At 36.9% G+C, this 15029-nt stretch overlaps 1 protein-coding gene and 2 pseudogenes across 1 annotated transcript; all 3 read right to left on the bottom strand.

Moving 5' to 3' along the window:
* Positions 1 to 180: 180 nt before the first annotated feature.
* LOC132186537 (putative acetyltransferase At3g50280 pseudogene) lies at positions 181 to 1536 on the bottom strand (annotated as a pseudogene).
* Positions 1537 to 4109: 2573 nt separating this feature from the next.
* Positions 4110 to 5456, bottom strand: LOC132188692 (putative acetyltransferase At3g50280 pseudogene; annotated as a pseudogene).
* Positions 5457 to 7229: 1773 nt separating this feature from the next.
* LOC132187181 (putative acetyltransferase At3g50280) lies at positions 7230 to 8909 on the bottom strand. Its single transcript, XM_059601400.2, has one exon. It carries the CDS (start codon positions 8866 to 8868, stop codon positions 7507 to 7509), a length of 1362 nt encoding a protein of 453 aa, XP_059457383.2. The 5' UTR covers positions 8869 to 8909; the 3' UTR covers positions 7230 to 7506.
* Positions 8910 to 15029: the final 6120 nt, after the last annotated feature.

Below are 15029 nucleotides of genomic sequence, written 5' to 3'. Positions count from 1 at the left end.
AGGAAAGGAAACTTTGAAGAATCTCAGCGGAAGAAGGGAATTTATTAGGGTCGTCCGCCTTCTAGAAAAAGGAAATTTGAAATCATTCTGAACGTGGATTAAACTCGCATGCTTTTGTTTTGAGGAAATTCATGAGGAAAGTAAATTAATCCAAGTGGGATAACTCCGTCGTCACATGACTTATGAGACTAATGACTCGTTGAACTCTGCATCGTCTGCCATAGCCAGCAACTTCAAAATCCATACTTCCTTCTTCTGGCCCAAGAAACACCGTTAACTTCCCGTCAAACTTGTTCCCAACACCACTCCGCACCGTAAGGGGTCTTCCCCAACCGAAGTCATTACCGTACACATCGAACCGCGGCGAGCTTCCTGTGACCAATCTATTACTTGGCAGGAAACTGGCTGTTATAAACTTAGGGGTTTTTATCCAATCCTCCAAATACTTTTTGATTTCTTCTGTTTTTGAGAAGCAATCGTCTTGTTTATCTGCGAAGCCGCCCAGCCTAGTCCGTGTTCAAGAAGATCCCCTGCAGTGGCCGTTACGTTCACCAATAGAATAGCGTTTCCTAGATACTCCTCCGGCAATGGTGGTTGTAATCTTTGCCTCATTCCCACGAATACGCAGTAACAAACCTCTTCATCAGCATTGAAAGGCCGGCTGCGAACCACAGATCGCCAAAGATGAGCAAAAACCGCTTAAAGGGACGAGATCTTGTTAGTGCTCATTTCAGAATTTGCTTTGGCTTTAAGTTGTTGGATTTTCCTTTCAAAAAAAAAAAAAAAAAGTTGTTGGATTTTCTCCTTTGAAAAATGAAAAACTCTTTGTTTTAGGGGTGGACAAGTATTGGAACTCTCATTGCACTGGAATTGGAAAGGAATGCGAATGGGGAGATTTATAATAGCATCAAGAAAGCTCAATCCGATGATCGGAGGAGATTGTGAAGTGGGATCAGAAGAACCCGTAGAGATCCCAGACCAAGTATTGAAGAAACGCCATAAAGTGGTGCCGTCCGCAACGCTGTGGTTTTAAGTGCAACCAATGAAGATGCCATCAACGAGCTCAGTCACTTGCACTGCTAGCAATGGCTTGGAAACACCTTCGCAGTTCAATACCCTGTTCATCAGAAAGAAGGAGTTGACAATATCGGGAATGTAGAGGGGCTCAAGGATATCGGCCACGGTGACGCCATTTGCCACCGCATGAACAAACTCTGCTCCTCCAAGATTATTGCAGTCGACAAAGAAAGAGGTGGTCTTATGATCATCATCGTTTTCAACCATGACTAGGCGGCCGGCGAGAGGATAGAAAATATCCAACGTGCGGGACAGAGAGGTCTTTAGGTGATCGATGACACTGCCTTTTAGTTTATTTTCTTGCGAGGGGGTAAGTTTGAGTAAGAGGAGGCCCTTTTGGATGTGATTAATTGCAATGAGTTGAAGATCCAATGTAGTCAGCTCAATCCTCCCGGTTGAGTCGCTGGGGCTTGCTGTCGGCCAGACGGTGCTCGTGGATATGAAGCGAATGTTTGTCATCTTAATTTACTTTCCACAAGACAAGCTGTAAATAATTGACTGTCTTAAATAATTTGTTTTCAATATTTTATTTTTTATATCACATTAATTATTTTTTATTAATATTCAAATAAAAAAAATACTACAAAACAAATTTTTATCACTTTTTTATACCGAATATATATAAATTTTTTTACACTAATTATTTTCTATTAAGTAAAAATGCTAAATGTCTTTACCAAAATGCCCATGAAGACCATTCAAAACGTGTGGTTGTTGGGTGGTTCCTCTTGTGAGGGACCATCCATGTAACTAAGTATTTGAGTTGGGTTGTAAATTCCTCACACTTTCCACGGGTGTTGAGTTTCCATTACAATAAATAATCATTTACAAAATAAGGTTGTTCCACAAAATACGTTCTTAAAGAGGAATGAATAATATTTGAACTATACAACCATCAGATATTTTCTAAGCAAGATTCATGTGAATTCAAATGAGTGCCGAGATCTTTGGTAATATTTGAATTCAAATGAGACCGATCTCAAGAAGTAGAGGTTATTGGTTCAAATTTTTCTACACGTTCTCCTCTTCTTATGCTTATGCGAACATGTAAAATGAAAAATAATAAGAAAGGAGAAACATTCTTGGTTTGTCCATCTTTTGTTCATTTTCTAATAAAAGATAAATTTACAAATGAATTTATGTAAAAAATTTACATCAAACACATTTCGTAAGAAAATAAAAAAGGCAAATGCCTGCTAATTCGTAAGACAAAAAGAAAAAGAGTTGTGTTTTTAAAAAGAGTTAACGATAATATGAGGAAATAATTATAGGAAAACTTATTCCATTTAAAATTAGGAACTTTAGTCAGAAAATCTGTCCATCACCTATCAATGATAGATGTGAAAGCGCCAATAAGGATACGGTTACTAGTAATATCAACATTCGTATTTGCATAACCTAATTATTACTTTTTAGGTATTTGCATTCGTATCAAGTGATTACTATCTACATTCGTATGATTATTGTTGTTAGTAAATATGGTTATTATCCGTTATTTCATACATAAGGTAATGAATGTCTTAGTCCTTAAGTTGTAATTTCTGCATTTTAGTAAATACAAAAAAAAAAAAAAAAAAAGACATTATTTATAGTTAAACACTATTATTCATATTATGCTTGCTAATCATTTTGCCATAAATTACATTTCCATTGTCTAGGAGTGGATCCTATAAAGAGAAGATTCGGATTCTTAATAATTTGTTGTTGAAATTGCTAGTAATGTGAGCAGCAAATGTGAAATATTATTTATATGACTCACTTGTCCAAGAATGAGAGCCAGCTAATCGAGACTTGCTATAGTAGGTAGGCATCATAAAGGCACGCGAACTATCAATTTGACAATACAATTGTTGAATATCTCTATGTATAAAGAGGACATGCTTAACGAAATGCTTATAGAAAACTTGGTAAAATCACTATATTTTAGTCTCAAGGCTGGCTGAAAGGTAAGGTAAATTAGACCTTCGCCTAAGTCCTCATAATTTATAAAAGAACACTAAAAAGGGTCTTTTATATTAAATTTGTCTAAAAAAAGAAAGGTGAAATGCCTCAAAACAAATTAAATGAGAGAAGACCATTGGACATGCTATAAGGGTCTAGAAAAAAGTGACATAGCATGTTTACAATCTTAAAAGATTCTAAACTAAAGCATTAATTATCCACTTTCTTTTTATAATTATTTTTTACTTATTTTTTTCATCGCTCCTAAACTTTTGCTTTTTAGTTATATCATTTTACTCCCTTAATATTTGATATTTTATACTTACTATTAAACCCCGTTTATTTTAGTTAATCTTTGTTGCAAGTTTGGATCGCATATCCTCAAATCTGATGTGAATTGGCTCTAAGAGCATTCACATCAGCCTTTTTCTAAATTTTTTTTTTTTAAAAAAAAAAAATTTAGGGAACAAAATTACTTTTTTCTCATATTTAAACACACTCCATAATAACTTCCATTTTATATTTCTCTATAATATTAAAATATTATTCATTTTACTTTTTATTTTTATATTCATTTATTTTGTATTTGGAAGTGTGAGAGGGGAGAGAATGTCCTTTTATGATTATAATAAATCATGTAGATTGCTATAGTTAAACCTAATACGCAAATTTTTTTTTTTTTTTATAACATGTCCACACAAGGGAAAGGGGATGGGAAATTCGAACTAGTGACTTTCGCTTCATAAGGCGTGGTTCACAGCCGATTGAGCTACTTCTTAGGGACTCCAATATGCAATTTTAATGTATAGGGAAAATACAAAAAAGCTGTTGTAAATGAGTTTATGTGATTTTTTAAAGATTTTTTCTATATATAAAAAATGAAAGCTGCTTTAGAGTAGTCGGTGAGAATACCAGAGATGATTTACCTATGAAAATAAAGAGGGACATGTACACCTCCTTTGATAACTTTTGGTTATGAGCAAAGAAGGGGAAAAAATAGAAAAAAGATATGACTTTTGTTTATGGACTTCATTATATACAAAATGCAGAGAACTTTCAATCAAACATTTGAGGAAACTCCGCCACATGACTTATGACACTAATGCCTCGTTGAACTCTGCATCGTCCGCCATAGCCAGCAACGTCTCAGGCGACAGGCAAGCTTCAAAATCCATACTTCCTTCTTCTAGCCCGGGAAACACCGTTAAATTCCCGTGAAACTTGTTCCCAGCACCACTCCGCACCGCGAGGGGTCTTCCCCAACCGAAGTCATTACCGTACACATTGAACCGCGGCGAGCTTCCTGTGACCAATCTGTTACTTGGCAGGAAAGTGGGTGTTATAAACTTAGGGGTTTTTATCCAATCCTCCACATATTTTTTTATTTCTTCCGCTTTTTGAGAAGCAATCGTCTTGTTTATCTGCGAAGCCACCCAGCCTAGTCCGTGTTCAAGAAGATCCCCTGCAGTGGCCGTTACGTTGACCAATAGAACCGCGTTTCCTAGATACTCCTCCGGCAATGGTGGTTGTAATCTTTGCCTCATTCCCACAAGTACGCAGTAACAAACCTCTTCATCAGCATTGAGACGCCGGCTGTGAACCACAGATCGCCAAAGATGAGCAAGAACCGCTTGAAGGGACGAGATCTTGTTAGTGCTCATTTCATCATTTGCTTTTGCTTTAAGTTGTTGGATTTTCTCCTTTGAAAAATGAAAAACTCTCTGTTTTAGGGGTGGGGAAGTGTTGGATCTCTCATTGCGCTGGAATTGGAAAGGAATACGAATGGGGAGATTCATAATACCATCAAGAAAACCCGACCCGAAGATCAGAGGAGATTGTGAGGTGGGATCAGAAGAACCTGTAGAGATCCCAGACCAAGTATTGAAGAAACGCCAGAAGGTAGTGCCGTCCGCAACGCTGTGGTTTAAAGTGCAACCGATGAAGATGCCATCAACGAGCTCAGTCACTTGCACCGCCAGCAATGGCTTGGAAACACCTTCGCAGTTCAACACCGTGTTCATCAAAAAGAAGGAGTTGACAATATCGGGAACGTAGAGGGGCTCAAGGATATCGGCCACGGTGACGTCATCTGCTACCGCATGAACAAACTCTGCTCCTCCATGCAGGTTATTGCAGTCGACAGAGAAAGAGGTGGTCTTATCATCATCGTTTTCAACCATGACTAGCCGGCCGGCGAGAGGATAGAAAATATCCAACGTCCGGGATAGAGAGGTTTTTAAGTGATCGATGACGCTGTCACTGCCTTTTAGTTTATTTTCTTGGGAGGGGGAAGGTTTGAGGAAGAGGAGGCCTTTTTGGATGTGATTAATTGCGATGAGTTGAAGATCCCATGGAGTCAGCTCAACTCTCCCGGTTGACTCGCTGAGGCTCGCTGTCGGCTGGACGGTGGCCGAGGATATGAAGCGAATGTTTGTCATCTTAATTTGCTTTCCACAAGACAAGCTGTAAATAATGAGAGGTGTCGTAGATGTACGCAGACCAGACAATGGGCTGTGTTTGTCATTGGCCAAAAATGACTTAATATTATATATATATATATAAAACAATTATTTTTTCTCTTTTCATTTTTCTATACCAAATATTCTTAATTAACCATGTGTTTGGGTTTCCATTACTATAAATAATCATTTACAAAATAAGGTTGTTTATACATTCTGTTACGGAGGAATGGATATTATTTGAACTATACAACCATTAGATATTGTCTTAGCAAGATTCACGTGAATTCAAATTAGCGCCGAAATCCTTGGTAATATTTGAATTCAAATGAGACCGATCTCATAAAACGGAAGTGATTAGTTTAAATTTTCCTACATTTTTTCCTCTTTTTATGCGAACATGTAAATAAATAAATAAGAAAGGATAAACATTCTTGGTTTGAATGGTTTTTTAGGTCCACAGAGTGATAGGGAAATTGAAATCTGCAATGATAGAAAAACAGAGTGTTGGGGTTTGGCTATTCTTGGCTATGGAGAGATTTTGGGATGAACTTGAAAATTATATGCAGAGAAACATGGAGTTTTTCTCCATTCAGTTATTGGTGTCACTGGAAGGTTCTGAACCCAGCAAAATATATCAGGAAAGGCACAAGAAGCAGCCATTATAGATTCGTCTCTCTCTTCCTCTGTTTGCAAGAACGTTCTTGTAATACCTCGGTCTCATATTGAAAAGATAAAAAGAAATCCACATAGAGTGGGTGATTTATAAAGATAGTCATACGTGTTAAGTCTCACATTGCCTAATTACTATGTGAAATTAGACTTTATAATAAATTTTAAGAAAATTCTAAATTGATTAGTCATTTTAAAGTGATAGTGCATATGTGGCTAGTACTGTTTCCTAAAAGATTGTGCATAATATATATATACAACCTTATTATTTTTAAAAAATTAAAATTATTTAAAATAAGCTAAAAAAAATAGAGGCACAAAAAAAAGCCCAAAACACCATTAAAAAGCTCAAATATAAAGAAGCGCTTATTGGTTTTAAGAATTGCCAACAACCAGTTATAAAATATCTACTAATTGCCTAAGTAAAGCTTTGTAGACTTGTAGTTATTAAAGTTCAATACTGCCTTAGGCGATTGTGGTTAGCAGCTAAAGCCAATAATCACTAACTATAACCAGCTTGTACACCTCTAAATCCCTCTTACCTCGTGGGCTTGTACCATATTTTCCGGTCGGGTGTGCCTGAGTAATGAACTTAGACCTGCAGTGGGGTTGCCTCTGCACAAGCACACATGGCCAGGAGTATTTGGATCCTCCCATATCAAAGCCTGCGTCTAAAAAGGTGCTATTTCATTAAGAAGTAAAAGAAAACATCTTAAATAGAATATGATGATGGAGAGCAAAAATGTTGTCACAAGCATCAACAACAGTTCTCATTGAAACAGTACGTAGCCAAGAAAGTCGTTGATTATTGTAGCATTTTGCAGAAGGCCTCTCCAAATTGGAGAGCCAGATGATCATGTAAAGGAACTTTTTTATGACTTTTTTTTTTTTTTTAAAGCAGAGTTAACCAAACTAATTAGAAAGTGATTTTGTTGATTGAGATGTGAATACCGACAACCAAAAGCCAAATAGCCTAATGGACTGATATTTTTATCAAAGGATTACCTTTAACATTAAAACAGAGGATAATCTGTATCAGGGGCGGACCTTTGTCCCCCCAACATTTTAACCCCCGCTTTTAATTGTCTAGTTCTGCCCCTGACCTGTATAGACTACAAGTGAAATACTCTGTGCATTATTTTATCTATCTTTATTTTTTTTCTCTTCACAAACAAGGAGAAGAATACATAAGTTTGACAAAATAGCTGGTTGAACAAATGTTCCAACTATGAAATCATTCTGAAAGTGAAACTTGCATGCAGAAAACAAAAGCATAAATGCAGAGAACTTTAGATCAAACATTTGAGGAAACTCAGGAAAGTAAATTAATCCGAGTGGGATAACTCTGTCACATGACTTATGAGACTAATGCCTCGTTGAACTCTGCATCGTCCGTCATAGCCAGCAACGTCTCAGGCGAGAGGCAAGCTTCAAAGTCCATACTTCCTTCTTCTGGCCCGGGAAACACCGTTAACTTCCCGTCAGACTTGTTCCCAACACCACTCCGCACTGCGAGGGGTCTTCCCCAACCGAAGTCATTACCGTACACATTGAACCGCGGCGAGCTTCCTGTGACCAATCTATTACTTGGCAGCGAAGTGGGTGTTAGAAACTTAGGGGTTTTTATCCAATCCTCCACATATTTTTTTATTTCTTCTGCTTTTTGAGAAGCAATCGTCTTGTTTATCTGCGAAGCCGCCCAGCCTAGTCCTTGTTCAAGAAGATCCCCTGCAGTGGCCTTTACGTTCACCACTAGAATCGCGTTTCCGAGATACTCCTCCGGCAAAGGCGGTTGTAATCTTTGCCTCAATCCCACAAGTAAGCAGTAAAAAACCTCTTCATCAGCATTGAGACGTCGGCTGCGAACCACAGATCGCCAAAGATGAGCAAGAACCGCTTGAAGGGACGAGATCTTGTTAGTGCTCATTTCAGCATTTGCTTTTGCTTTAAGTTGTTGGATTTTCTCCTTTGAAAAATGAAAAACTCTTTGTTTTAGAGGTGGACAAGTGTTGGAACTCTCGTCCTCATGAATTTCATTGCGCTGGAATTGGAAAGGAATGTGAATGGGGAGATCTATAATACCATCAAGAAAACCCAATCCGATGATCGGAGGAGATTGTGAGGTGGAATTAGCAGAACCCGTAGAGATCCGAGACCAAGTATTAAAGAAACGCCAGAAGGTTGTGCCGTCCACAACGCTGTGGTTTAAAGTGCAACCGATGAAGATGCCATCAACGAGCTCAGTCACTTGAACCGCCAGCAATGGCTTGGAAACACCTTCGCAGTTCAACACCTTGTTCATCAAAAAGAAGGAGTTGACAATATCGGGAACGTAGAGGGGCTCAAGGATATCGGCCACGGTGACGCCATCTGCCACTGCATGAACAAACTCTGCTCCTCCATGGTTATTGCAGTCGACAAAGAAAGAGGTGGTCTTATCATCATCATTTTCAACCTTGACTAGGCGGCCGGCAAGAGGAAAAAAAATATCCAACGTGCGGGATAGAGAGGACTTCAGGTGATCGATGACACTGACACTGCCTTTTAGTTTTTTTTCTTGGGAGGGTGTAGGTTTGTAGAAGAGGAGGCCCTTTTGGATTTGATCAACTGCAAGGAGTTGAAGATCCCATGGAGTAAGCTCAATCCTCCGGGTTGACTCGCTGGGATGGCTCGCCGTCGGCCGGACGGTGGTGGTGGATAAGAAGCGAATGTTTGTCATCTTAATTTGCTTTCTACAAGACGAGCAAATTAAACCATTCAAGTTTGTGGCTGTAAATAAAATGAGCTGTCTTTAAGACTTGTGGATGTTGGGTGGTCCCTCCGATGTGACTTGTGTGGGGCCATCCACGTCACCGATCGCAGACTTGCAATATCTTTGGCTATGTTTGCGAAGAGGCCGTAGCTGGAACGGTACTGTTCTAGCTACAGTGCCAGCAGTAAAAATTGACTTTTTACTCTTTTTTTTTCTTCAATAAAGCAAAATATTTAAAAAAAAAAAAAAGAAAAAATGAGGAGAAAGGGGTGGTGTTCCAGCCACCCCTTGGCCAAAATGGGGTGGCCGGACAACCCCATTTTTGGCCAAGGGGGTGGCTGGAGCCACCCCCTGGCCGATCTGGGGGTGGTTGAACCACCCCCATGGCCAAGGGGGTGGTCCGGCCACCCCCTTGGCCAAAAAAAAAAAAAAAAAAAAATGCGGACTTGGTGCATTTGGGGTGGCCGGACCACCCCCAAGGGGCTGGGGTGGTTTCGGCCACCCCATACCGGCCGTATGGGGTGGCCGAAACCACCCCCAGCCCCTTGGGGGTGGTCCGGCCACCCCAAATGCACCCAATTCGCATTTTTTTTTTTTGGCCAAGGGGGTGGCCGGACCACCCCCTTGGCCATGGGGGTGGTTCAACCACCCCCAGATCGGCCAGGGGTGGCTCTAGCCACCCCCTTGGCCAAAAATGGGGTGGTCCGGCCACCTCATTTTTGGCCAAGGGGTGGCTGGAACACCACCCCTTTCTCCTCATTTTAACAGTCTAAACAAATTTAAAAGTTTGTGTATTATTAAAATAATTAATTTTAATTTTTAATATGTCAAATTTATTTGTTTCGATAATACAAATTTATCTATTTGTTTAAACCCTCATATGAGAAATTAATGACTTCTCACATATTATTTAAAAAACATGTAATTCTTAAAAAAACATATGTAATTTTTATATAATAAATTAAAGAATTTCCTTCAATCAGCAATAACATATGAAAATTTCTTCATTTGGCTTCAATCTCCTACCTACCATGCTTTTGTCTCCAATTAATTCTCTCATCCAAAAATTGGGTGTACTGAAACCCATCGTTTCCATTTATGCAGTGAGCGAAACAAGAAACAAGACAAGCTACACAATGACAAAATTTCCGCAAAATCTACTCACATGCTGTGAATTCTGGTCTTTACGAGAAGTTTAGTGAGAGAGATAGACTCTTGGGATTCTTGGACTCTCTTTGTGTTGAAAAAAAAAAAAAAAAAATTAGTCCCTCAAATTATCAGTTATTTTCGTTTTAGTTTTCTAATGTTTAAAAAGTAATAATGTAGCCCTTCAAACTATCAACAAGTTGCAATTTAGTCATTCCATTAGTCATTACCGTCAAATAAAAAGAGAAATTTAATACTACATCGTTTTGACAGGATTAAGTTACTAAAATACCCTTTAAAAAAAAATCAAATTAAAAAGAAAACCACAAGACGACAGAGTATTGAATTTTCAACATCAACAGAGTATTCGTCTTGGTCAATTTGTGAATTCCAACCACTATAATCTACTCCCCGTATGCTTGCACATTGAAATTCCATCTTGTTCTCTGTAAGTGTACCAGTTTATCAGAGAATACATACTTTATTTGTCCTAAATCTTCATTTATATTCAACGCTCTGCACTGAAATCTTGAATTTGATGCCTCATCATACATTTGGGAATCTCGGATCATGAAGTAAGTCTGACCAACCCGGACAAGCTCCATGGAAAATGTATAGTGAATTGGGTATCATGATCTGGAAAACAATAACTGACATGAGGAATGTGAACACAGTCTCCAATTTCCAACCATAATAGTTATAGTCTCCATCTGCGTCCCCTGAGAAGTCAGCTTTTTCTAAAATAAGGTAAGTAATCCAACTCTTCCCTGTGGCCCAGCAACCAAACAATTGCGCAGATGGAGACAATCGTACACAAAGCAACAAGAAACACAGAGAGGATGATGATTACAAAGTTCATATGGGTCTCACGCCGACTCCTCTTAGATGGAGCTCCTGATCAAATATTCCTATTTGGTTTCTTAGACTTGATCAACCCACCAACTTTCTCCTTATCAGGCATCTTCAAGAGGGGAAGAAGACGAAGATGTCAGTCGTCAGATCAAGAACTCGAAGGGTTCCTGACGAAGAAGACGAAGTGAGGAAGCCGGGGTTCTTTTTTGTTTGAATCCCTGACCTTAAGGCCTCGTTTGGTTCGCGGATTGTCTAGTCCATTGGAAAAGGATTAGCTACCACTGGGATTAGCTATCACTGGGAATGGATTAACTAGTCCTATTCCTTTGTTTGGTTGTAACGCTGGAATAGACTACCTAATCTCATTCTTTCGTTTGGTACAATGCAATATGTTGATGAATAGAATCGTATTATGATCTTATTTCCTAAAATACCCTTATAATATAAATACAATTTATATTCTTAAGTACTTTCATTCTTTTCTTTTTATTGAAAGATAAACAATTTTACCATAATTTTTTTTTTTTTAGTTATGTCATGTATATATAATTTTATATATATATACACGCTTGAACAAGTATGAATAACCTGTGTTCAAGCGTGTGTGTATATATATATACACGCTTGAACACAGGTTGTACGCTTGAACAACCTGTGTTCAAGCGTGTGTATATTAGAGCTTGAACAACCTGTGTTCAAGCGTGTGTATATATATATATATATATATATATATATATATACGCTTGAACACAGGTTGTACGCTTGAACACAGGTTATATATATATATATATATATATATATAACTTAATTAAAAATCAAACTGAGAAAGTATAGAGAAAGAGAGATGGAGAAACAGAATTAAAAAAAAAAAAAAAAAAAAAAAAAAAAAACCCTAAACAGAATCAAAGAGAAACGATACAGAGAATCAAAAGAAATAAAAAAAAAAAAACTCAGAAACGTTTTGGGTATATATATATATATATATATATATACACACGCTTGAACACAGGTTGTACGCTTGAACACAGGTTATATATATATATATATATAACTGAATTAAAAATCAAACTGAGAAAGTATAGAGAAAGAGAGATGCAGAAACAGAATTTAAAAAAAAAAAAAAAAAAAAAACCCTAAACAGAATCAAAGAGAAACGATACAGAGAATCAAAAGAAATAAAAAAACATAAGAAAAAAAAAAATTGAGAAACGCTACAGAGAAAAAAAAAAAAATTCAAGAAACAGAGAGACAATGAAATAACCAAGAAACAAAGAAGAAAAATCGAAGAGAAGAGAGGGGGAGAGAGATACCTTGCGCAGAGAAGAGAGATCGTTGCTCTTTGAGAGATGGAGATCGTTTTGTAGAGTCTCCTTGAGAAACGTGGGTGCTAGAAGGATAGGGTTTTTGTGGGCAATTTACACGATAATTTTAATCCCACAGGAAAGGATTAGCTAAGCCACTCGTTTTTGAGCGGCTTAGCTAATCCTGTGTGTATAGGATTAGTAATTCCATGGGAATAGATTATTCCCAGGAATAGAGTGTTACTAAACAAAGAACTAGCTATACCTAGTGTTAGCTAGTCCAATCCAAAGGTCTAATCCGCGAACCAAACGGGGCCTAAGTATAAGGAATTTCTATTTCAATCAATACCAATACGGGTGGTTTTGTGGGCTTCTTTTTAATTTGATTTTTTTCTTCAAAATGGTATTTTAGTAACTTAACCTTACCAAAACGGCATAGTATTGAATTTTTCATCCTATTTGACGATAGTGACTAACGAAGTGGCCAAATTACAACTGGTTGGTAGTTTTGGGACTACTTCATCACTTTTTGAATATTAGAAGGCTAAAACAAAAATTGCTGATAGTTTAGGAGGCTAAATTATATTTTTTCCTAAAAAATAAATTTCTCACAAATTGAAATGACACATATTATTTTATTAGACTGAGTTGTAAGAAATTTATTTTAATCTACTATAATAAGAGCCAAATATCATATCTCATATGTTTTCTTTGAAAAACTATATAGACTCCAATCTACACCTATTAGGATAGAATAGGTGTTTCACAAAATAATATGTGGATTTTGATCTAACCTAACACAGAACCATCAACCAAATACATACAAGCAGTGAATCATAAAGAACACATATATTTGGTTATGAAGAGGGAATCATTTAGAGAGTAAAACCTATTCGAGGCAGCTAAATCCAGAAAATCACTTCACTATAAAAAATTAGAATTTACACAATGTCAAATTTACAAAACCTTTGCACATGACAATCCAGTGTACTAAACAAGCGACTCACCTGTCTGCTACCGCAGTAGTTCTTTCAGAACCTCATGAGTGTTTATTCTATGTGATCTCCTTCACTGGAACTCCGATTGGCTTCATGTGTTGATCATAAAAAAGAGGATGAGATTCCCCACCTTTACTCGAAGAGATATAAGTTACTCCAGTTTGATATATCTATCACTCTCTCTTAGTTCACAGTATTCACTCTCTAAGTACATATATCACAATGTACATACCAAATGGTATAAATAGAAATTCGCACACCGGCCGTATGGAGTGGCCGAAACCACCCCCAAATGCACCCAGTCCCCTTTTTTTTTTTTTTTTTTTCGGCTAAGGGGTTGGCCGGACCACCACCTTGGCCACAGGGGTGGCCGAACCACCCCATTTTTGGCCAAGGGAGTGGCTGGAGCCACCCCCTTGGCCAAAAATGGGGTGGTTCGGCCACCCCATGTTGGCCAAGGAGCCACTCCGATGGTTCTCCGATTTTATTTTATTTTTAATAATATTTTTTATTTTCTTTAATATATATATATATATATATATTTGAAATTATCTGTTGAAAACTGAATAAAAAAAGAGTTGTTTTTAAAAGTTGGAATGATTTTTTTAATTTACAAAATCAATAATCAGTTGGTACTGTAGCGGAACAGTGCCGTTCCAACCACAGTACCGGAGCCCTGGCTGGGGGCAAACACAGCCAATCTCCAGCAAAGCATTCACGTGGTAGACTACTGCTAATAATAATGGCATTGATTTGGCGCTCTTCCCCATTCGCATTCCTTTCGAATATGTTTACTATTAAAAACCTTTTTAAATCTGCAACTTAAAAATGATAAAAAAAAAAAATGTAAAAGTTTTTAAACTTGATTTTTCTTGATTATAAAAAGACATAAATTTTCTGAATTAGAAAAATTTTGGATAAAAATTCTCTCACATTTCTTAAAATACGAGATTCTTATTATCTTATATTCTAAAATATGAATATTTCATTTCATATCTAATGGTTTAAATAAATTTAAAAATTTGTGTATTATTAAAGTAATTAATTTTAATTTTTAATATGTCAAATTCACTTACTTCAATAATATAAATTTTAGCATTTGTTTAAATTATTAAATGAAATTAATAAATTCTCACATATTATTTAATATATATATAATTTACACGTGTATATATATATAATTTTCACGTGTAAAAAACACATGTAATTTTTATATAATAAATCAAAAGAATTTTCTTAAATCTCTGTCCCTCGTGCAATAACGTATGAAAATTTCTTCCCAGAGAAGATTTTTTTTTTTTTTTTTTTTCTTTTTTTTTGACATGTCCGCACAAGAGGGGGGAGGGGGATTCGCCAGAGAAAATTTCTTCATATGGCTTCAATCTCCTACCTACCATGCTTTTGTCTCCTATTAATTCTCTCATCCAAAAATTGGGTGTACTGAAACCCATCGTTTCCATTTATGCAGTGAGCGAAACAAGAAACAAGACAAGCTACAAATGACAAAATTTCCGCAAAATCTACCCCATATGCTGTGAATTCTGGTCTCTATGAGAAGTTTAGTGAGGGAGATAGACTCTTGGGATTCTTGGACTCTCTTTGTGTTGAAAAAAAAAAAAAAATTAGACACTTTGAAAGGAGAAGTTAACCGGGTGAAGGATTCTGTTAGTTATATTAAAAAATATATTTCTCACATATTGGAAAGCCACTTATCATTTTATTAGACTGAGTTGTAAGAAATTTCTTTTAATCTACTATAATAAGAGCCAAATGTCATATCTTATATGTTTTCTTTGAAAAACTATATAGACTCCAATCTACACCTATTAGG

Source organism: Corylus avellana, chromosome 6 (assembly GCF_965113065.1).
Source record: "Corylus avellana chromosome 6, dhCorAvel1.hap1.2, whole genome shotgun sequence".
In the NCBI taxonomy this organism is placed as follows: Eukaryota; Viridiplantae; Streptophyta; class Magnoliopsida; order Fagales; family Betulaceae; genus Corylus; species Corylus avellana.
Note: the sequence above shows the minus strand (reverse complement) of the source record. Positions and strands in the feature narration are given on the sequence as shown.